Here is a 23,346-nt window from a genome sequence, read left to right as displayed (position 1 = left end):
AAGAGAATGTTATTCTCCTTGAAATCAATTACTGATTAATGTTGTTTTATGTGTATTAATAAGGGTGAGTAGTCCATAGAATCCAATTGAATACAATTTTCTTCTAGTTCAATTGAAGAATTGTATTTTATAACTTTACTTTTATTTGAATTTTTTTGAATCGTTTTTATGAAATTTAAGTCAGTCTAGTTATTTAATTTTTATTTAAATTTAATTGTAAATGTTTATAATATTATTGTACGATTCTAATTTAAATAATTTTCTATAACCATATATGATATACATATATCATCCTATTTAAGGGACTCGACTCAAACGTGAAACTAACACATTAATTATCAAAAGTTTGAATTATTTAAATCTTATTTTATAATTAAAATTTTATTTGATTTTTTCAAATGGACCTCTATATATTAATTGAATCGTTGGCGCTAAGAGTCTGTAACACATTTGAGCTCTAATTTCCAATTGATTTACGAGAATTTGCTTCCTTTCCCAGAAACATTTTAAAGAAATTTCTGAGTAGAGTTCAGTATCATGGCTTGGTCAGCTGTGTCGTCTGCAGTGATAACAATCGGCAAGCTTCTAACCGACGAAGCAGTCTACCTATGGGGCGTGGAAAAGCAAGTTGATCGTTTGCTAACTGAGCTCAAGTGGATGCAAAGCTCATTGCTGGAGGCCGATGTTAAACAGCATGAGGACGAGAGGATTCGTCTTTGGGTTGCTGAAATCAGAGAGCTTGCCTATGATGCCGAGGATGTTATCGAGGATTTCGCTCTCAGGATTGTGTTCAAAAAGAAAGGTGGTCTTTCCGGCTGCATCAAAAGATCTGCCTGCATCTTGAATGAGGGATGGATGCTCCATGAAACACGTTCAAAGATCGAGGAAATCTTTGAGAAAATACTCGACTTGATCCGACGATTACAAGCGTATGGCGTGAAGGGATTGAGGGATGGAGATGGGTCGAGTTCTTCAATCGCAAGGAGGGAGTTAAGGAAGCCTTATCCTCATATTATTGATCAAAACATTGTTGGACTCGATAATGGCATAAAGGATCTGGTTCCAAAACTTGTCGATGAGGGAACTCAATGCAGGGTTGTTTCCATATGGGGAATGGGTGGTCTGGGGAAGACCACTCTTGCCAAGAAACTATATCATCACAGCCGAGTTACAAGCCATTTCAAGCACAGAGCTTTTGTATATGTCTCTCAACAATTCCAAACTAGAAAAGTTTGGGAAGACATTCTATCTGGTTTGGGAAAATTTGGTGGAAATGACAGGAAGCTGAACGACGAGGCATTAGCGAGCAAGTTGTTTTACTTGTTGAAACTTGAAAAGTGTTTGGTAATACTGGATGATGTTTGGAGCACCGAGGCTTGGAATCGCCTCAAACCTGCGTTTCCATCTGCAGCGGACCATAGCAATAGTAAGATATTGCTCTCCTCTCGAACAGAAACGATAGTTTCCCATGCAGATGCAAGCGTTTATTTGTATAAGTTGCCAATTTTGAACCCTCAAGAAAGTTGGGAATTGTTCGAAAAGATTGCGTTTCCTCCATCAGATTCTATAGGTACGTATGTGTACATTGCAAAGTTATTTACCATCATATATGCATATAGCAACATTCTACTCTATACCGTAAACTTACTTTTTAGGTTATTTTATTAGATATTTTTGACAACAATTCAATTTCTTTTTAAATAATACAATTTTAACAAAAATTAAACTTTTGGATGTATTTGGAAAACTATATTATACTTGGATTTGAGTATAATTATACAGGAGTGGCATGCAAGCTAATCATTGTAATTAGTGAGTCCCAAATTGGCTGTAATTGAAGCTTACAAATTATATTCTCCTATTCTTAGAGAGTGAGAATTGAAGGAAATGTATTTTAATAATGATAATTTCTAAACATTTTATTCATTTTTAATTAATAAATCTCACTTAATTGTGTGTAACTATATTTTATTAACTAAATATATCTTGAAATTAAAATTAATTGTAATTAATTGAAAGTGCAATTAATGATACTTTCTTATAATTATACTGTGACGTCCAAACATGTCATTAGTGTAGGTTAAATAAACAAGGCCTTATAAATTTAATATCTTTTATATTATATATTTTTTAAATAATATAAGTAATTGCAACAGAAAAATAATATAAGTAATACTGTTAGAACTAAGTAGTAATAATAAATTAAAATATTTTACATAGATAATTATACATAGTTAAATTTTTTAGACAATTTTTATATCTAATCCAAACCCTACCTAAAGGGAAGGGGGAAGGAAAGGAATTACTCCTAGTGGGTCTAGAACCCATAAACTAAGAGAATATGAGGGAACAAAGATGAACAACTTATTTAATCGACTATATATACTTGCTCACATAAATAAAAGAAATTATATCATTAATCCTTGATATATATATATATATATATATATATATATATTATGCTTAGTTTCTTAAGTAGTTTATGCGACTATGTGTTCAAGCAAGAGAAACATATAAATTATAGCTTGATTTGGACATATTTTGCAATAATTTGGACATATTTTCTAGCTTCAAAGATATTTTTCAAAAATTATAACAAATACGTATAATTAATTGTTTGATTGGAATAATAATTTTGATTAATATAAACATAAAACTTAGTAAAAATGGTTCACCTACCTCATTTAGGATTAGTTTGATCCAACATTTGCAAATTCTCCTTCTCCAATTTTAATATTCCTTGGCTTGTAAATAAAAAAAAAAAGAAATTTGGATGTTTCTGCATGCTAAACTTATTCAATATAAAGACAAAATTAATCATAATAATAATTAGACAAATATTTTTTTCGGGTTCTTGATAACTTTTTATTTTTTTTAATAAATCTAATGTGAATAGAAGGTAATATCTATTTAAAAATACTAAAAACGTAAGTATCACATTTTCTATAAAGTTCTCCTGGCCCTTTTCATTTAATAATTGTACTCGGCCATGTTGTAGGAGCTTTTTGTTAGAATTATAACGATTTTTTCCAACACTTTTTAATATCTTTGGATCATTGGTTTTCTAATTCTTCCTATTAATTAAATAAAATAAAAAACTAACAGTGTTCATTCCAAATGTATTTATAGAAATTTTTATCTATGGAAATCAATAAAAAAATATATTCCTGACTTTGAGTTGTAATCATTGAACCTTTCGCATTATGCAGATAAAACGGATGATGATAAGAAAAAGGAGTTGGGAATAGTAATGGTTGAACAATGTGGAGGGTTGCCATTAGCCATAGTTGTGTTGGGAGGAATTTTGGCTACAAAAACCTCATTGAATGAATGGGATAGAGTGAGTGAAAATGTTAAATCATACTTGAACAGAAGCAAAGTCCAAGGCCAAGGAACTATGGAAGTCTTAGCATTAAGCTATGATGATTTACCTACCCATTTAAGATCCTGTTTTCTTTATTTAAGCCATTTCCCAGAGGATTATCTGATAAAGGCAGAAAGATTGATTCAATTATGGGTTGCTGAAGGTATAGTTCCATCAACGGAAGAAGGAGACGGGGAGTGGGGAGTCGCAGAAGATGTGGCAGAGCATTACTTAACGGAGCTTGAGGGACGGTGCATGATTCAAGTAAGAATCAGAGACGTTGTAACCTCAAAGGTCGATACATTTCAGATGCATGACCTAATAAGAGACCTTTGCTTGTCAAAGGCAAAAGAAGAGAACTTCGTCTTCATTGTAGATGAGTCAAATGCACGCTCGTTGTCCACAATTCGAAAGGTTCGCAGAGTTTCTATGCACGAGTTGTTTGAGACAAAGTACATTAGATGTCCAAATCTTCGATCACTTTCCTTCTTTAATACAAGGCGTCTAAGAGAGTTATTTGAGGTAGAAATACCTTCTGCCTGTATAGTAGGTCCATTCAGTCGGCTGCGTTGTTTTTGGTATATTTTGGCTGCATATATTAGTTTTCTAAAAGCTCGGGGATTTTGGGTACATATATTCATCAATTTGAAATTGCTCAGAGTTCTAAACTATGAAGGGCTGCAAACATTTTCGGATTGCAAGTTAATCGGTGATATTGGGAATCTCATTCATTTAAGATTCTTGAGTCTACAATGGCTCAATTTCACAAGTACAAAATTGCCATCATCTCTGGGGAACTTAAGATGCTTGCAAACCTTGGATTTACGAATTAACGAAGATGATACTATCCATGTACCTGACGTGATATGGAGGATGAAGGAACTGAGACATCTATATCTCCCTTACAAATGTGATTACAAAACAAAGTTGAGGTTGGATACTTTGAGAAAACTCCTCACATTAGTGAACTTCAACACCAAGAATTGTTATCTGAAGGATCTTAGCAATATGACAAGGCTTAGAGAGTTGGAGATTCGAGGGCCTTTCAACATTGAATATTTTAACGAGGAGTTGTACTCGAATTCACCCATAATTCGAAGTAAATATCTTCACACCTTGGCTATTATCAATAGCGAAGTGATAGATGCAAGATATTTGACAGACCTCCTCTCAAGCTGCGTTAGCATTTGTAAGTTGATAATAGATGCGGAGATAAGTAAGTTGCCAGAGCACTTGTCTTCAAATCTCGCTTACATAATCTTGAGAGGTTGCAAGCTTCAGGAAGATCCAATGCCAACACTAGAGAAGCTGCCTAATTTAAGGTTTCTTCGGTTTTATTATAATTCTTTCATTGGAAAGCAAATGTGTTGCTCTGCAAAAGGTTTTCCTAAACTGGAGTCTTTGAGCCTTATTGATCTTAAGGAGCTGGAGCAGTGGGAGGTGGGTAAAGGAGCCATGCCTTGTCTTCGACGATTGAAGATTGAATCCTGTAGAAAGCTAGAGATGCTTCCAGATGAATTGAGGTTCATTACAACCCTCCAAGAACTGGAGATTAGATTAATGCCATTGGAATTCCATAAGAAAGTGGTGCAACGAGGACAAAATTTCGACGAAGACCAAGATATTTGGTCATATTCAAGGACATACAAACGGCGATATACCACTAACTCAGAGGTAATTTCTAAATCTCTGTTATAGGAAATGCTCAATCCTTTTATATTTATTCACAGCTATATATGCTTTGCACACTTAGATCCTAATTTGAAGCACATAATTATTCCGGAAAGATCCTATGAGCTTAGACAAATTCTCATTCTAGATAAATGAATTGAACATAAATCTTAAGATCACTCAATTTTGTAAATCTGAAATCAAGAATCTGAGTTTGGTTTTTTTCCTCTTCGTTTTTTAAAAAATTTCAGGGAGGAGATATTTGGATTTGATCCATGGAAAAGGTAATTGTCTGTTTTCCAACCAGTTGTCTTAATTAAACATGATTCATAGCTGCTGCAACTTCAATTTTTCTTCTTAATATTTGAGTTTTTCCTTTCCAAACAAATCTGTATCTTTTTGTATTCTAAATCTTTAATGTTTTGTTTGCAATTGAATAAATTTTCTTCCAAAATTGACTTTTCCCCTTTGATATTTTCTTCTTCTTCTTCTTCTTCTACAGGGAAAGAAGTCATTATATGGAAATATGTGATTCCATTTGTTTAAGAGTTGGTGTGAGATTATTATTTTGTAAGATTGTGTTGTACGGTGTGGATTCTATTGCTTGTTGACATGAGATTGGCTTTCTGCTTCAGATTCGATTTGGGTGTTGTGGTGTGTTATTTTCAATTCCTTTGAGCTTTAGATTTGATTGTTTGAATTGTAATTCATTGCTTGTAATAGAACATGTTGCCTTGTCTGGGCTGATGAATTGGTTGAATGGTGTTTTGATATTGTACCTTGTTGGATCCTATTCATTATAAAGAGAGTTTTTTTTAATGAAGAGGAAATGTTAAATTAACATATCAGTCTCTAATGCGAAAATAAGACGGACTATGAATATCTTTAATTATGAAAAATACGATAAAGATCAGTCGGAATCAAATCATATATAACTAAGGAGCCATCCTTACTAGAAACATGAAAAATAAATCATGAAAAATTTCAAATAAATCATGAAAATTTTGTTTTAATTTGTAAAAACCCTTTTTAGGTTCTAAAATGCATTTCTTAATATTTTTCCTATTTTTTGAATGAAGATGATCATTTTGATGATTATCTATAAAATTATTCTTTTAAAGATTTAAAACACAAATATATAAATAAATTATTTTCCCTTCGTACTTTGATTTTATTTCCCCTTTTGTTATGTTGGTTACAACATACAAGAAATTGAAAGCATTGAAATTGATAGCAATGACGAGTTTAATTTCACATTTAGATCTAAAATTTCGGATTAATGTGAGTTTAGTCATACGATTATATATTTAATCTATACTATTAGTTAGCAATAATATATATATTTAATAAGAGAGTAACTTCAATAATAAAAGAGAGTGCTGTTCTCTTTCGAAGATTCGAGTTTTAACAGTTGCATCTGTAAGATGTATGTGCATTATAACAAATTAAGAAAATTTTTGAATAAATATTCTCTTGTAATCTATATATTTAATAAATGGGAGTGACATCAATGATAAAAGAGAGTGTTATTCTCTCTTGAAGATCCATTATAATAGTAGTCTCTGTAAATTATGTGTACATTGTCATAAGTTAGGACAAATTTTAAATAAATACACTCTTTTAATCACTTCATACTACTAAAAAAATTATTGTGTTTATATTTAACTCAACTCTTGTTATTTAATTGTGATTAATGAAAATATTATTGTTATGAAAAAAATAAAGAACTATGTCACTCTCTTTTTCATTTTCTCTCGCTCTCGTTATAAACAATTTTAAATCTTTCAGATTTCTTTGTCTCCCACTCTTTTTCTTTTCCCTGAATTTGCTTCAATTCGGTTTGTATCTCTATTGTTTTGTTTCTTTTCCCTAAGTTTATGTTTCATGAATTTTATTTTTTTATTGGCTTAATATCCTTGTACCTTTCCCCCGAATAGGTGTCTACAATATTTTTGGACTATTTAGGTGTCTAACGTTATAAACGTTAATCCTTTATGTGTTCGGGCTGTTAACAATGTTAATTTCTTCTGTTAAGTAACATATGTCACAATCTGATAATTTTAAATTTTTTTATATAAAATTAAAAAAATAAAATTATATATTTTCTAAAAAAGAGAACACGTAAAATTTGAAATAACTACAAAACTTTTGAAATCTTCACTTCAACCCTAAATCCAAACCGATCGCTACCCTTTGATGTCTACGAAACTTCATCCGACCTCATCCCTTCCGACGATCAAAATCTCTATGAAATCGTGATCGATCGATGACGAATTGACGTTTAATATCACATAAACCCTATGATGAAAAATCACGATCTCACGTGATTCTGATGGTCAATCGGCGACAACGTATAACTAGGATAATGACAGAAACTACGTTGGCGGTGGTGATCGTGGCTAGAAAGAGCGGCAACAGTGAGTTAATGTTAGAGTTTGAGGATTTTAAGAATTTTGAAGTTTTTAAGAATTTTGAGATTTTTTATAATTTAAAAAAAAATAAGATTTTTTTAATAAATATAATAATATTTTTAATATTTTTTAAAAAATAAATTTTAAAATTATCTAGCTTTGATACGGAAAAAACTAATGATCGTTACATTCTGAGTCACGTTTATAACGTTAAATATTTGAATAATCTAAAAAAATAGTGTATAAACCTATTCGATAAAAAAATATTATTAAGAGTTTTTAATTTGGCTTTCGAATCCCTATGGATATACATTGTCTGAATTTTGATTAATCCAAAGTAACAGAAGCAAAGCTCATATTAATCCAAAGTAACAGAAGCAAAGCTCATCTTTTTCCTTTGATTCTTTCAGCTTTCTACAAGAGAAGAGGTATTGCTCGTGATTTTGTTCATGAATATAAGGTACAGAAGAGATTTAAAACCCCCTTTTTTTATCCTTCTTTGAATTTGCGTGCTGTTGATGATTATTTGAGAAATAGTGGGTATTTGATAATTTTGAAAATTTTAAAATGTGTGTAATTAGGAGATATTTGAAAAGTTTTTTTTTCTTTCTAAAAACAAAGGTGGGGTTTGTTTTTGATAGTTTGTGTTGTGCTCCTTAAAGTTGAGGATAATTATGAAAAAAAAATCTGAAATCTTTTTTCTTTGGCTTTTTTTCTTCAATTGAATCAACATATTTAATATAGTTTTGCAATTCTGTTGAAGTTTTTGATGATGGATATGCTTATTTGGTAGTGAATAAGGTCTTTTTAGCATTTATTTTTCTGGGAAACCAAGGGTTTATGCTTCATTGTATGGTTGATGATTAGGTGGAAGGAGAAGAATGATAGTCTCATATTTATAGGAACGTCAACCTTTGGAACTTATATTTTGAAGATAAAAATGCTTGTTTCTGCATATTTTGATATTTTTGATTCAGTAGTGGAAAATTATATTTTATTTTCGGTAAATCCGAAGTTTAACGAATAGCATTGAGAGAACGAGATTACGTTTTAGGAGGTCCTTGCCTTACCTGGATGATGTATATGTATAAGTATAAATATACTTTCTCGAAGAAAAATTCTTTGTCTTTATAGTGAAATAAGAGCATCTATTATGAAATAATTTTGTTTGTTCTTGTACTTATTCCTTGTCTTATAGGCATCTTCCTTCTCATACTCAAGTGTTTTTGGCTTCCATTTCTCAAACATATGAACCTCAGTCTTATTCTAAGGCTGTTAAAAATCCACTTTGGGTTAAGGCCATGAATGAAGAAATTCTTGCATTGGAGTTTAATAAAACGTGGTCTCTTATTCCATTACCACGCTGAAAAGTTCCTATTGGGTGTAAGTGGGTTTACAAGATTAAGTACAAGGCATTAGGTGAGGTTGAAAGGTACAAAGCTCACCTGGTTGCTAAAGGCTATAATCAACATGAGGGGATTGATTTTGTTGATACTTTCTCCCCTATGGTCAAAATGGTGACAATTAGAACCATATTAGCCCTTACTAAAGCTTACAATTAGCCATTGCTTCAAATGGATGTGTTCAATGCCTTTTTAGAAAGAGATCTTTCTAAGGAAGTTACATGCAGTTGCCTTATGGTTTTTATAGTCAGGGGGAGAATGTTGCATGCAAAATGCAAAAATCTTTGTATGGGCTTAAACAAGCCTCTAGGCAATGGAACTTAAAACTTACAGAGGCCTTGATATCTACTTGTTATTGTTCAAAGCAGACATGATTATTCTTTGTTCATTAAAGAGCAACAATGCAAGATGGTTATGTTATTAGTCTAGGTTGATGATTTATTGATAACAGGAAATAGTGATTCTTTGATTGCTGAGTTGAAACAAATTCTTAATGGCAGCTTTAAAATTAAGGATTTGGGTCAACTTAAGTTTTTTTTTGGGTATTGAGGTGTTAAGATCTAAGGATAGGATATTTTTGAATCAAAAAAAAGTATGCACTTCAACTAATCAAAGACGCTAATCTGGATGAAGCAAAGTATGTTGCAACTCCATTGGAACAGAGCTTGAAATTGACTACCTTGGAGTATGACTAGGTTGTGCAGCAGGAAATTGAGATGAATTGTTGGAAGAAAAATCTATTTTTTAAGGCTCATTGGAAGATTGATTTACTTAACATACACTCGACCAGACATCACTTATGCAGTGAACTTTCTTAGTCAGCTCATGCATCAACCAAAAAAATCTCACATGGAAGCTGCCTTAAGGATAGCAAGGCATGTTAAGAGAGAACCTGGACAAGGAGTTTTATTGAAAGCTTCTACTAATTGTCAGATTTCAACTTATTGTGACTCTGATTGGGGATAATGCCCAATGACAAGGAAATCTGTTATAGGATTTTACATCAAGTTTGGTGACTTTTTGATTTCATGGAAGTCAAAGAAACAAAATGTTGTAGCCAGATCTTCAGCAGAAGCAGAGTATAGAGCCATGGCAGTGGTGACACTAGAGATAGTTTGGCTGCAAGGGTTGCTGGCAGAACTTGGAATGAAGGATTTGAAACCTATAAAGTTTTTCTGTGATAACAAGGCTGCACTTCAAATAGCTGCTAATCCTGTGTATTATGAGAGGCCAAATCCTATTGTAATTGACTGTCATTTTGTGAGAGAAAAGATTCAATAGGGTTTAATTCAGACGAGCATGTTTCATCACATGAACAACTAGCAGACATTATGACAAAGGCTTTGGGAAGTCGACAATTTTACTATTTGTTATCTAAGTTGGGTACTGAAAACATTTTTCGACATCCAACTTGAGGGGAAGTGTTAAATGTACATGTAGTATACTATTAGCTAGTTAGTTAGCATACGGTTAGAATCAATTTAGTTTGTTAGAAGTTAATTTGGATATAAAAGAGTAGCATTGTAAATAAACAATCAGATATGAATGAATGTGAAAGAAATTCTTTATACTTGACTTTACTTTTAACAGGTTGTTTGTCTTCCTACTTTTCACACCCAAAGCAATATACTTAATTTTAAACATACATAATAAAAGAAGTCCTCTTTTATATTAGGAGATAATTTATAAAATTTTGAAAGAATATAAACTTGTAAAATCTTTATCAGAAACCATTTGTTTACGGAACAATTTAAAAAACACAGTGTCGGAGATGGGATGTTCAAAGGCGAACCATGTCTTAAAATGCTCACCAACAGTATGCTTACAGTAAAGAGTCGTCAGAAAATGAAGAAAACGGGGAACAGTTCGAGCCTTGTTCTTAAGAATTAATGATTGAATAATCAAAATATGCCAAAAATAAGTTATGCCAGATTTTATTTTAAGTTTTAATAAAATATTATTTATTTTAAATCTATCAAGTAGTTTCAATGATAAAAAAATTGCTATTATCCCTAAAAGTTTTAAATCTAAACAATTACATTTATAAAATATTTTTACATCGTCAATTAATTAAAATAATTCTATTAAAAATCATATGTTTAATTGTCTTCACCCATTTTATCTTGGTGGTGACAAGTGACGTTTCATATTATAACATAATAAATGTGTAGGCATGTGTATATAGTATATAGTTTGCATATCAGATAATTATATATCATATAGGATATAATTTTTGTTAGGTAGTTGCATATTAAATAATAATTGCATGTGATAGTACATATTAAATGATAGTTGCATATTAAATAATAATTGCATATTGTAAATAGTATTGTATATTACATATTAGATATTAAAATAATTAGCATATTGCATAATTTATATTATGTAGTATATATAGTTGATCCTTATTCTCATTTGTAATAGGGTAAGAAGGAAGTAGGATAGTAGGCTGCCCCCAATGCCAGGTTGAGAGCAACTTCCGTAGGAGACCTCCGAATTATGAATTGTCCACCGTAAGACTCGATTCTACAATCACAAAATTAAGACCCAAATAAAACAATTCATTTCATTAAATAAGTCCATTACATAGTTTTTTTTTCTAGGCTCAAAAGTAGCCCACATTGTTACAAATATATGCACATACAAATAAATAAAAAATTAAAAAAAAAAAACAAAATCCTAAATATCTACATCCTAAGCCGTCGGTTTTTGGGGGAGATGGGGAGAATTATTTTGCTTTGGTTTTTAAATGAGACAACATATTAACTGTGGTGTTGCTTTATAGATATTTGATGATGACATCTTTTTGATCCTTGTGAAGCCATTATGGACCATTGATGAGTCATAGGTCCGATGGCCTAGTCTTTTGACACATCATCCATCCTTGTCAAAGAAGCACAATTTCTTTAGAGCCACGTCATCAAATCACGTGTAAGGAACATAAAATAATCTTTAACAATTGGATTTAGATTGGATCTAAACAATTGCATCTATAAAATATTTTTACATTTTCAATTAATTAAAAAGATTCTATTAAAAAAATCATCTGTTTAATTATATAAAATTTCATCGCCAAAAGTCTTCCCCTTCTCAATTAAATAAGGTTGGCTATTCGTCTTCCTAGCTTTCACACCCGAAGCAATATATTAAATGTTTTCAGAAGTTATATGTCCTTCAATCGACCGGGGAGTCGTTTTCTAATATTATCATTTATTTATCTATTATATTAATAATCATTTAAAAAATTAGGATGTTTATCGAGTAAATCGATCATAAATTAAATAATATTTAATTTAAAATAAAAATTATTCTATTTATAATTGATTCAACTCATTATTTATTAAACTCAATTAAGTTATATTTAACTTGTGCTCATTAAAAAAACTTGTAACTCATTAAGCAAGGTTAGAATATTCAAAACCTTGCGTTTGCAATTTCAAAACTAGTGTGTCATAACAATTTCAAAGTCTAAATATCAAAATAATAATTAATAATTAATAATTATATCAAATTAAATATTACAACCCAAAACTAACAATCAATTGGTCTAGTGTAATGAGGTACTAGATTCCTTAAGTAAGATTAGAGATTCAAAACCTTGCATTTGCAAATGGAGTAAATGAGTTGGGAGGGTCGTCCTCACCATGATCTGAATTAGTTGATCAATAGTTCAGATACTAGTGATTAATTAAAAAAACATAATACAACCAAAATAATAATTCATAAATTTATCAAAATAGTGTATTATAATTATTTTGAAAAATTGATAATATATAATTAATCTTTAAAAGATTAACTCTTCACAAACTTATCAAATAGATTTAAACTTTATTTAAATCAATTTGAATTAAATATTTATTAAAATTTTAGCTAGTCGAACTTAAGATACTCACGAAATCGACTGATAGATCAAATATTAATTTTTAATTAAATTAAAATAAAAGTCTGGCCTTTATTACCTATTAATTCATCTCACAAAAATAATTGCTTGGTCTTCGCCTAGTTTTTCATTTAAATAAGACCGGCGATGAAGACTTTTGAAAAAGACGTTTTATTTTCTAAGGGGATATTTAAAATCCTCTCTCGAAGTCTTTCTTTCTCTCAATTATATAAGACTGGTTGTTTGTCTTCCTTCTTTTCACACCTTAACATCAAATATTGCATCCCTTCCTCACTAGTGAATACTTTGCGTATATTAATTGACCTTGTTGCCGCTAAGAGTCTAAAACATTTGATCTTTGATTTCCAATTGTTTTACGAGAATTGCTTCCTTTCCATAAACATTTTGAAGAAATTTCTGAGCACAGGAAAAGAGTTCACTATCATGGCTTGGTCAGCTGTGTCCTCTGCTGTGAAAACAATCGGCAAGCTGCTAACCGACGAAGCAGTCTACCTATGGGGCGTGGAAAAGCAAGTCGATCGTTTGCTAACTGAGCTCAAGTGGATGCAAAGCTCATTGCTGGAGGCCGATGTTAAACAGCATGAGGACGAGAGGATTCGTCTTTGGGTTGCTGAAATCAGAGAGCTTGCCTATGATGCCGAGGATGTTATCGAGGATTTCTCTCTCAGGATTGGGTCCAAAAAGAAGGCTGGTCTTTCCGGTTGCATCGAAAGATCCGCCTGCATCTTGAATGAGGGATGGACACTCCACGAAACACGTTCAAAGATCGAGGAAATCTTTGAGAAAATACTCGACTTGGTCCGACGGTTACAAGTGTATGGCGTGAAGGGATTGAGGCATGGAGATGGGTCGAGTTCTTCAATCGCAAGGAGGGAGTTAAGGAAGCCTTATCCCCATATTATAGATCAAAGTTATGTTGACCGAAATGATGGTGACATAGATAAATTGGTTTCAAAACTTGTCGAGGAGGGAACTCAATGCAAGGTTGTTTCCATATGGGGAATGGGTGGTCTGGGGAAGACCACTCTTGCCAAGAAACTATATGATCATCACAGCCGAGTTACAAGCCATTTCGAGCACAGAGCTTTTGTATTTGTCTCTCAACAATTCCAAACTAGAAAAGTTTGGGAAGACATTCTATCAGGTTTGGGAAAATTTGGTGAAAATGACAGTAAGCTGAACGACGAGGCATTAGCAAGCAAGTTGTCTGACTTGTTGAAACTTGAAAAATGTTTGGTAATACTGGATGATGTTTGGAGCACCGAGGATTGGGGTCGCCTCAAACCTGCGCTTCCAGTTGCAAGGGGCATCCATAGCAATAGTAAGATATTGCTCACCTCTCGAAACAAGGAGATAGTTTCCCATGCAGATGCAAGCGTTTATTCGTATGAGTTGCCAATTTTGAACGATGAAGAAAGTTGGGAATTGTTCCAAAAGATTGTGTTTCCTCCATCAGATTCTACAGGTACGTGTGTGTACATTGCAAAGTTATTTACCATCATATATGCAAATAGCAACATTCTACTCTATACCTTAAACTTGTTTTTTTACAACAATTCAATTTCTTTTTAAATAATACATTTTTAACAAAAATTAAACTTTTGGATGTATTTGGAAAACTATATTATACTTGGATTTGAGTATAATTATACATGAGTGACATGATAGCTAATCATTGTAATTTGTGAGTCCCAAATTGGCTGTAATTGAAGCTTTCAAATTATATTCTCCTATTCTTAGAGAGTGAAAATTGAAGGAAATATATTTTAATAATGATAATTCCTAAACATTTTATCCATTTTTAATTAATAAATCTCACTTAATTGTTGTTAGAGAAAAGTCAAAGAAAGGGGTTGAGGAGGGGGCACCGAATTCCACCGAATTCGGTGCAATAAATGTTGTTTGAATTTTTGAAATGGGTTTATTACACTTTAGCCATTGCTCTTTAGGGTATTTTCAAAGATTAGTCCTTAAGCTTTAGCTATAAATACCCTAGCCCATTTAGCTTCAAAATCATCCTAAAATCTTCCAGTTCTCTCTCAAGTGTGTTTTGTAAACACCTGTAATTTTTTCTCTTTAGTAAAAGATTTGCAACAGTCCGGAGACGTAAGCACAATTGGCTGAACTCCGTTATCAATTTTTTGGGTATTATTTTTCCGCTTTTATTTCGTATTCTCACTAATCTGGCTATAGGGAAATTACTTGTTACTCGTTTATTTCCCAACAACTGGTAATCAGAGCTTTTGGGTTGTGAATTTTGTCAAATTTTTGTGAGTTTACTATTCATTACTATTCACTTGAATAGTAAAATTCGTGAATAGTGAAATTTTGTCGGCGATACGAATTTGTCGACGGAGGTGTTATAATACACGGTGGTTCGCACAAATTGTCAGAAACGATCCGAAGAAGCCAGATTCGAGTGGGAGCGATGGCTGCAGACGAAGGGAATGTGAAAATTGAAAAGTTCGATGGTGCGGACTTTGGCTTTTGGAAGATGCATATCGAAGATTTTCTGTACCAGAAAAATCTATATCAACCCCTCTCATGAAAGCAACTAGAGGGCATGAAGAATGAAGACTGGGCTCTTCTCGACCGACAAGCCCTCGGAGTTATCCGACTGACGTTGTCCCGAAATGTTGCTTTCAACATAGCAAAGGAAAAGACCACGGCGGGTCTTATGGCGGCTCTCTCCAGTATGTATGAGAAGCCATCGACCTCAAACAAAGTTCATTTGATGAGGTGATTATTCAATTTGCAGATGACGGAAGGGGCATCAGTGGCTCAACACCTGAATGAACTCAACACAATCACAACTCAGTTGAGTTCCGTGGAAATTGAATTCGATGATGAAGTTCGAGCTTTAATTATCTTATCATCTCTACCAGACAATTGGAATGCTACTGTTACAGCAGTTAGCAGCTCCTCGAGAAATAGTAAATTGAAATTCGACGATGTTCGGGATCTGGTACTGAGCGAAGAAATTCGACGGAGAGAATCGGGTGAAGCATCAACCTCCTCATCCTTGCACATAGAGTCCAGAGGGAGAACTTCAGAAAGAAATTCAAATCGTGGCAGATCGAAATCCAAACGGGGAAAATCAAGAACGGGAAAGAAAGATTTTACCTGTTATAATTGTGGCAAGAAGGGTCACTTTAAAAGGGATTGTCAAGCACTGAAGAAAGATACATGCGCACATGAATCTGCAAACATGACAGATGAGACAGGTGATGTCATGATTCTAAGCGTCAACAGTCTAATTGAATCCTGGATCTTGGATTCAGGGGCATCTTTCCACTCCACCCCATGCCGAGAAATCATGGAGAATTATATCAGTGGTGATTTTGGGAAGGTTCATCTAGCCGATGACGAAACCTTGAAGATCGTCGGAAAAGGAGACATCCGATTAAAGTTGCCAAACCAGACCACCTGGACGCTAAAAGGAGTGAGACATATTCCTGGCCTCAAAAGAAATTTGATTTCTGTAGGATAGCTTGATGGTGAAGGATTTAGCACAACCTTTTCAGGCTGTGAATGAAAGATTACTAAAGAAGCACTCATAATTGCTCGTGGTAAGAAAACTGGTACTCTCTATATAACCCCAAATTTAGAGAATATCATTGCAGTAGCAGATGCTGATGGAAAATCAAACCTATGGCACCAAAGGCTTGGACATATGAGTGAGAAATGGATGAAGACACTTTTGTCAAAGGGGAAGTTGCCGGATCTAAAGAATGTAGATGTCGGACTATGCGAGGATTGCATCTTTGGCAAACAAAAGAAAGTCAGCTTTGCAAAGATTAGTAAGACACCCAAGGCTAAAAAGTTAGAGTTGGTTCATACTGATGTATGGGGACCATCTCCAGTTCCATCTCTTGCATGCTCATTATATTATGTCACCTTCATCGATGATTCTACAAGGAAGGTGTGGGTTTATTTTCTGAAGAAGAAATCAGAAGTCTTTGATACCTTCAGAAAATGGAAGGTCATGGTGGAAAATGAGACTAGTCTGAAAGTCAAGCGGTTGAGGTCTGACAATGGATGAGAGTATAGAAATAGGAGATTCAGAGACTTCTGCGCAAACAATGGGATCAAGATGGAGAAAACAGTTCCCATGACACCGCAGCAGAATGGCGTAGCAGAGCGTATAAACAGAACTCTGAATGAACGTGCCAGAAGCATGAGGATACATGCCGGATTGCCCAAATTTCTATGGGCTGAAGCTATCAACACTGCAGCAGCTTACCTGATCAACTGTGGGCCCTCAGTTCTTTTGGATGGCAGAATACCAGAGGAAGTTTGGAGCAAGAAAGAAATAAATCTTTCACACTTAAGAGTGTTTTGTTGTATTTCTTATGTACACATAGACTCTGTTGAAAAAAGTAAACTTGATGCTAAGTCCAACAAATGTGCCTTTGTTGGTTATGGCGGTGATGAGTTCGTTACCGATTTTGGGACTATGAAAATCGGAAGATCATCAAAAGCAGAGATGTCGTTTTCAATGAGAATGTGATGTACAAAGATAGGTCAACTGTAGAATCAAGTAGCTCCAATACCAAAGCTGAAACAAAGGAATTTGCTGAGTTCGAGGAGATTTCTGGAAATAATGTTCAGATCAGTCCTGAAGTAGTTCAAGAAGAACTAGGCACACCGGAACTAAGATGCTCCTCTAGAATTCCTAAACCAACCCAACGATATTCTCCTTCTTTGCACTACTTGTTGCTGACTGACAATGGTGAACCAGAGTGCTATGATGAAGCAATACAAGTGGAGGATTCAGTCAAGTGGGAGTCTTCCATGAAAGATGAGATGGACTCGCTTATGTCAAATCAGACGTGGGAATTAGCTGAATTACCACCAGGCAAGAAAGCGCTTCACAACAAGTGGATTTACAGGATCAAAGAAGAGCACGATGGGAGCAAACGTTACAAAGCGAGATTGGTTGTCAAAGGTTTTCAGCAAAAAGAAGGTATTGACTACAATGAAATTTTCTCTCCAGTCGTGAAACTGTCTACAATCAGACTGGTGTTGAAAATTTTTGTTGCAGAGAATTTACATCTTGAGCAGTTAGATGTAAAGACAGCTTTCTTTCATGGTGATTTGGAGGAAGAAATCTATATGAGGCAACCAGAAGGCTTCATAGAGGCAGGAAACAAAAACCTGGTATGCAGGTTGAAAAAGAGCTTGTATGGTTTAAAACAAGCTCCTAGACAGTGGTACAAGAAGTTCGATAGCTTCATGAGTAGCAGTGGGTTTACCAGATGTCAAGCAGACCATTGTTGCTACATCAAGATGTTTGACAACAGCTTCATTATTTTATTATTGTACGTTGATGACATGCTCGTTGCAGGCTCAGACATGCAATAGATTATACACTTAAAGCAAGAATTGTCGAAGCAGTTTGCTATGAAGGATCTGGGCGCTGCAAAGCAGATTCTTGGGATCAGGATCAAGAGAGACACAAAGTCAGGGACTTTGATGTTATCACAAGCTAAGTACATCAACAAAGTACTCTCCAGGTTCAACATGCAAGATGTTAAACCAGTAAGTACACCTTTAGGTGTTCATTTTAGACTCTCCAAAGAACAGTCACCAAATACGGAGGAAGAACGTGCACACATGGTGAAGGTGCCGTATGCCTCAGCAATTGGAAGTCTGATGTATGCCATGGTTTGTACCAGACCAGATATAGCTCATGCAGTGGGAGCTGTTAGCAGGTACATGAATAATCCAGGCAAGGTACACTGGGAAGCTGTCAAATGGATCCTCAGATATCTGCGGGGTACTACAAACAAAGCACTTTGTTTCAAAGGTGGAGATACGATAATGATAGGCTATGTAGATGCTGACTTAGCCGGAAATGTTGACATCAGAAGGAGCACTACAGGGTATGTCTATACTCTAGGAGGTACTGCAGTGAGTTGGGTTTCTCAACTACAGAAGATAGTTGCTCTCTCCACAACTGAAGCAGAATATGTCGCTGTTACGGAAGCCAGCAAGGAGATGGTTTGGCTCCAAAGTTTCTTGGAAGAGTTAGGCAAGAAACAAGAAAGCAATGTCTTATATTGCGACAGTCAAAGTGTTATCCATCTAGCAAAGAATTCGTCTTTTCATTCCAGGACGAAGCACATATAATTGAGATATCATTTTATCCGGTCTCTTCTGGAAGATGGGATTTTGAAACTTGAAAAGATTAGTGGAGCTCAAAATCCGGCAGACATGTTGACAAAGACGGTGACCACGAACAAACCGAAGTTGTGTTCAGCTTCAGTTGGCATGCTAGAGTAACAAGACCAGAAATACTGCTGCATTGATCGAGGTGTGAAGACATATTAAAATCAGTCTTCAAGTGGGAGATTATTAGAGAAAAGTCAAAGAAGGGGCTGAGGAGGGGGCACCAAATTCCACCGAATTCGGTGCAATAAATGTTGTTTGAATTTTTGAAATGGGTTTATTACACTTTAGCCATTGCTCTTTAGGGTATTTTCAAAGATTAGTCCTTTAGCTTTAGCTATAAATACCCTAGCTCATTTAGCTTCAAAATCATCCCAAAATCTTCCAGTTCTCTCTCAAGTGTGTTTTGTAAACACTTGTAATTTTTTCTCTTTAGTAAAAGATTTGCAACAGTCCGGAGACGTAAGCACAATTGGCTGAACTCCGTTATCAATTTTTCGGGTATTATTTTTCCGCTTTTATTTCGTATTCTCACTAATCTGGCTATAGGGAAATTACTTGTTACTCATTTATTTCCCAACAATTGTGTGTAACTGTATTTTATTAATTAAATATATATTGAAAATTAAAATTAATTGTAATTAATTGAAAGTGCAATTAATGATACTTTCTTATAATTATACTGTGACGTCCAAACATGTCATTAGTGTAGGTTAAATAAACAATGCCTTATAAATTTAATATCTTTTATATTATATATATATATATATATATATTTAAATAATATGAGTAATTGTAACAAAAAAAATAATATAAGTAATAATGTTAGAACTAAGTAGTAATAATAAATTAAAATATTTTACATAGATAATTATACATATATAATTTTTTTTGACAAATTTTATATCTAATCATAACCCTACCTAAAGGGAAGTACTCCTAGTGGGTCTAGAACCCATAAACTAAGAGAAATATGAGGGAACAAAAATGAATAACTAATCAACCAACTAAATATGCTTGCTCATGTAAATAAAAAAATTATATCATTAATCCTTGATATATAATGTTTAGTTTCTTAAGTAGATTATGCGGCTATGTGTTCAAGCAAGACAAACATATAAATTAATTGTTTGATTGGGATAATAATTAATTATATGAGAGTGTAATTAATTATTTTTTTTATAATTATTATGTGGCGTTCAAATATATCCTTAATATAAATTAAATAAACAAGTTATTTGCAAAATTTCAAGTAGCAGCCGGCATTGCATGTACCTAAATATGAGTAACAGGTAGATTTAATATTTTTATATTATATTGTGAAATAATATAAGTAATACTATTAGAAATAAGTTGTAATAATAGATTAAAACATATTATATAGATAATTACATCAGTAATCATTAAAGGATATATATATATTCTATCTTAAGTAGTTTATGCGACTATATGTTCAAGCAAGACAGACATATAAACTATGCTTGAAAATTCCTTTTTTGACATTTGCAATAATTTGAACATATTTTCTAGCTTCGAAGATATTTAACAATGATAAATATATAATTAATTGTTTGATTGAGGTAATAAACAATGCCTTGGCCATAGTGTAGGAACTTCTTAATATCTCTGGATCATCTACTTCTAATTCCTCCTATTATTTAAAGAAAATAAAACTATAGGTGGACCACTATTATTCTAGGTGTTCAAAACAATGTTCATTCCAAATGAAAATCTTTTCATTCCTGATTTTGAGTAGTAATCATTGAGCCCTTCGTATTGTGTAGATAAAACGGTTGATGGCGAGATAAAGGAGTTGAGACAGGACAAGGGAAAACGACGTGCAGATGATACGGTTGATGGTGAGATAAAGGAGTTGGGACAAGACAAGGGTAAACGACGTGCAGATGATACGGTTGATGATAAGAAAAACGAGTTGGGACAAGACAGGAGTAAACAATGTGCTAATGATACAGTTGATGATAAGAAAGAGTTGGGAAAAGTAATAGTTGAACAATGTGGAGGGTTGCCATTAGCCATAGTTGTGTTGGGAGGAATTTTGGCTACAAAAAGCTCATTGAATGAATGGCAAAGAGTGAGTGAAAATATTAAATCATACATGAATAGAAGCAAAGGCCAAGGCCAAGGAACTAGGGAAGTGTTAGCATTAAGTTACGATGATTTGCCTGCCTATTTAAGATCCTGTTTTCTTTATTTAAGCCATTTCCCAGAGGATTATGTGATATATGTGGATAGACTAATTCAGTTATGGGTTGCTGAAGGTATAGTTTCATCAAAGGAAGAAGAAGACGGGGAGTGGGGAATCGCAGAAGATGTGGCAGAGCATTACTTAACGGAGCTTGCGGAAAGGTGTATGATTCAAGTACGAAGCAGAGACGTTGTAACCTCAAAGGTTGAAACAATTCAGATGCATGACCTAATAAGAGACCTTTGCTTGTCAAAGGCAAAAGAAGAGAACTTCGTCTTCATTGTAGATAAGTCAAATGCACGCTCGTTGTCCACAATTCGAAAGGTTCGCAGAGTTTCTATGCATGAGATCTTTGAGACAAAGTACATTAGATGTCCAAATCTTCGATCACTTTCCTTCTTTAATACAAGGTATCTAGGAGAGTTATTTTGGTTAGAAACACCTTCGGCCTATTTAGAAGGTCCATTCAGTCGGCTGAGTTGTTTTTGGGATATTTGGGCCGCATATATTCTTTTTCTAAAAGCTCGGGGATTTTGGGTACATATATTCATCAATTTGAAATTGCTCAGAGTTCTAAACTATGAAGGAGTGCAGTCATTTGCGAAATGCAAGTTAATCGGTGATATTGGGAATCTCATTCATTTAAGATTCTTGAGTCTAAAAGGACTCGTATTCAAAAGTACAAAATTGCCCTCATCTCTGGGAAACTTAAGATGCTTGCAAACCTTGGATTTACGAATTAATGAAGAGGATACTATCCACGTACCCGACGTGATATGGAGGATGGAGGAACTGAGACATTTATATCTCCCCGAAGAATGTGATGACAAAACAAAGTTGAGGTTGGATACTTTGAGAAAGCTCCTCACGTTAGTTAACTTCAACACCAAGAAATGTTATGTGAAGGATCTTAGCAACATGACAAAGATTAGAGAGCTGAAGATTCGAGGGCCTTTCAAGATTGAAGATTTTAAGGAGGAGGAGTTGGACAAGAATCCACCCATAATCCGAAGTAAATATCTTCACACCTTGACTATTATCAATAGGGAAGAAATGATAGATGTAAGATACTTGACACACCTCCTCTCAAGCTGCGGTAGTATTTGTAATTTGACGATAGATGCGGAGATAAGTAAGTTGCCAGAGCACTTGTCTTCAAATCTCGCTTACATATACTTGTCACGTTGCAAGCTTCAGGAAGATCCAATACCAACACTAGAGAAGCTGCCTAACTTAAGGTTTCTTAAGTTTCATCTGCTTTCTTTCATTGGAAAGCAAATGTGTTGCTCTGCAAAATGTTTTCCTAAACTGGAGTCTTTGAGCCTTTATGGTCTTAAGAAGCTGGAGCAGTGGAAGGTGGATAAAGGAGCCATGCCTTGTCTTCAACGATTTGAGATTAGGTCCTGTAGAAAGCTAGAGATGCTTCCAGATGAATTGAGGTTCATTACAACCCTCCAAGAACTGGAGACTATAAAAATGCCAAAGGAATTCCATGATAAAGTGGTGCAAGGAGGAGAAGATTCCGAATATTCCGACGAAATCCGAGATATTGAATATTATTCCAGGACATACAAACGGCGATATACCACCAACTCAGAGGTAATTTCTAAATCTCTGTTATAGGAAATGCTCAATCCTTTTATATTTATTCACAGCTATATGCTTTGCACATTTAGATCCTAATCTGAAGCACATAATTATTCCGGCAAGATCCTATGAGCTTAGACAAATTCTCATTCTAGATAAATGAATTGAACATGAATCTTAAGATCACTCAATTTTGTACGTCTGAAATCAAGAATCTGAGTTTCGTTTTTTTTCCTCTTTCTTTTTTAAAAAATTTTCAGGGAGGAGACGGGTTGTGTATTTGGATTTGATCCATGGAAAAGGTAATCGTCTGTTTTCCAACCATTAAACATGATTCATAGCTGCTGCAACTTCAAATGTTTTGTCATTTGTTTAAGAATTGGTGTGAGATTATCATTTTGTAAGATTGTGTTGTACGGTCTGGATTCTATTGCTTGTTGACACGAGATTGGCTTTCTGTTTCAGATTCGATTTGGGTGCTGTGGTGTGTTATTTTCAATTCCTTTGAGCTTTACATTTGATTGTTTGAATTGTAATTCATTGCTTGTAATAGAACATGTTGCCTTGTCTGGTCTGATGAATTGGTTGAATGGTGTTTTGATATTGTACCTTGTCAGATCACATTCATAATA

General features: G+C 33.9%; 2 protein-coding genes across 2 annotated transcripts; both read left to right on the top strand.

Annotated features, from left to right (window-relative positions):
- Positions 1 to 509: 509 nt before the first annotated feature.
- On the top strand, positions 510 to 10,130 carry LOC120169158 (putative disease resistance protein At1g50180). The gene is made up of 3 exons (XM_039177375.1): positions 510 to 1,570; positions 3,210 to 5,038; positions 9,885 to 10,130. Exons 1-3 carry the CDS (start codon positions 538 to 540, stop codon positions 10,128 to 10,130), a joined length of 3,108 nt encoding a protein of 1,035 aa, XP_039033306.1. The 5' UTR covers positions 510 to 537.
- A 2,928-nt stretch (positions 10,131 to 13,058) lies between these two features.
- On the top strand, positions 13,059 to 23,004 carry LOC120169157 (putative disease resistance protein At1g50180). The gene is made up of 3 exons (XM_039177374.1): positions 13,059 to 14,215; positions 20,895 to 22,726; positions 22,975 to 23,004. Exons 1-3 carry the CDS (start codon positions 13,174 to 13,176, stop codon positions 23,002 to 23,004), a joined length of 2,904 nt encoding a protein of 967 aa, XP_039033305.1. The 5' UTR covers positions 13,059 to 13,173.
- The last annotated feature ends 342 nt before the right edge of the window (positions 23,005 to 23,346 follow it).

The sequence above is a fragment of the Hibiscus syriacus genome, unplaced genomic scaffold (assembly GCF_006381635.1).
Source record: "Hibiscus syriacus cultivar Baekdansim isolate YM2019G1 unplaced genomic scaffold, ASM638163v2 tig00111754_pilon, whole genome shotgun sequence".
Classification (NCBI taxonomy): domain Eukaryota; kingdom Viridiplantae; phylum Streptophyta; class Magnoliopsida; order Malvales; family Malvaceae; genus Hibiscus; species Hibiscus syriacus.
The sequence above is the reverse complement of the archived record's forward strand: the minus strand, read 5'-3'. Positions and strand labels throughout refer to the sequence as shown.

Coding starts and splice junctions, on each gene's coding strand:
- LOC120169157 (XM_039177374.1), top strand. CDS start 13,174: ATGGCTTGGTCAGCTGTGTCCTCTGCTGTGAAAACAATCGGCAAGCTG. Junction 14,216..20,894: donor TCCTCCATCAGATTCTACAG/GTACGTGTGTGT, acceptor CTAATGATACAG/TTGATGATAAGAAAGAGTTG. Junction 22,727..22,974: donor GATATACCACCAACTCAGAG/GTAATTTCTAAA, acceptor AAAAATTTTCAG/GGAGGAGACGGGTTGTGTAT.
- LOC120169158 (XM_039177375.1), top strand. CDS start 538: ATGGCTTGGTCAGCTGTGTCGTCTGCAGTGATAACAATCGGCAAGCTT. Junction 1,571..3,209: donor TCCTCCATCAGATTCTATAG/GTACGTATGTGT, acceptor CGCATTATGCAG/ATAAAACGGATGATGATAAG. Junction 5,039..9,884: donor GATATACCACTAACTCAGAG/GTAATTTCTAAA, acceptor ATTTCATGGAAG/TCAAAGAAACAAAATGTTGT.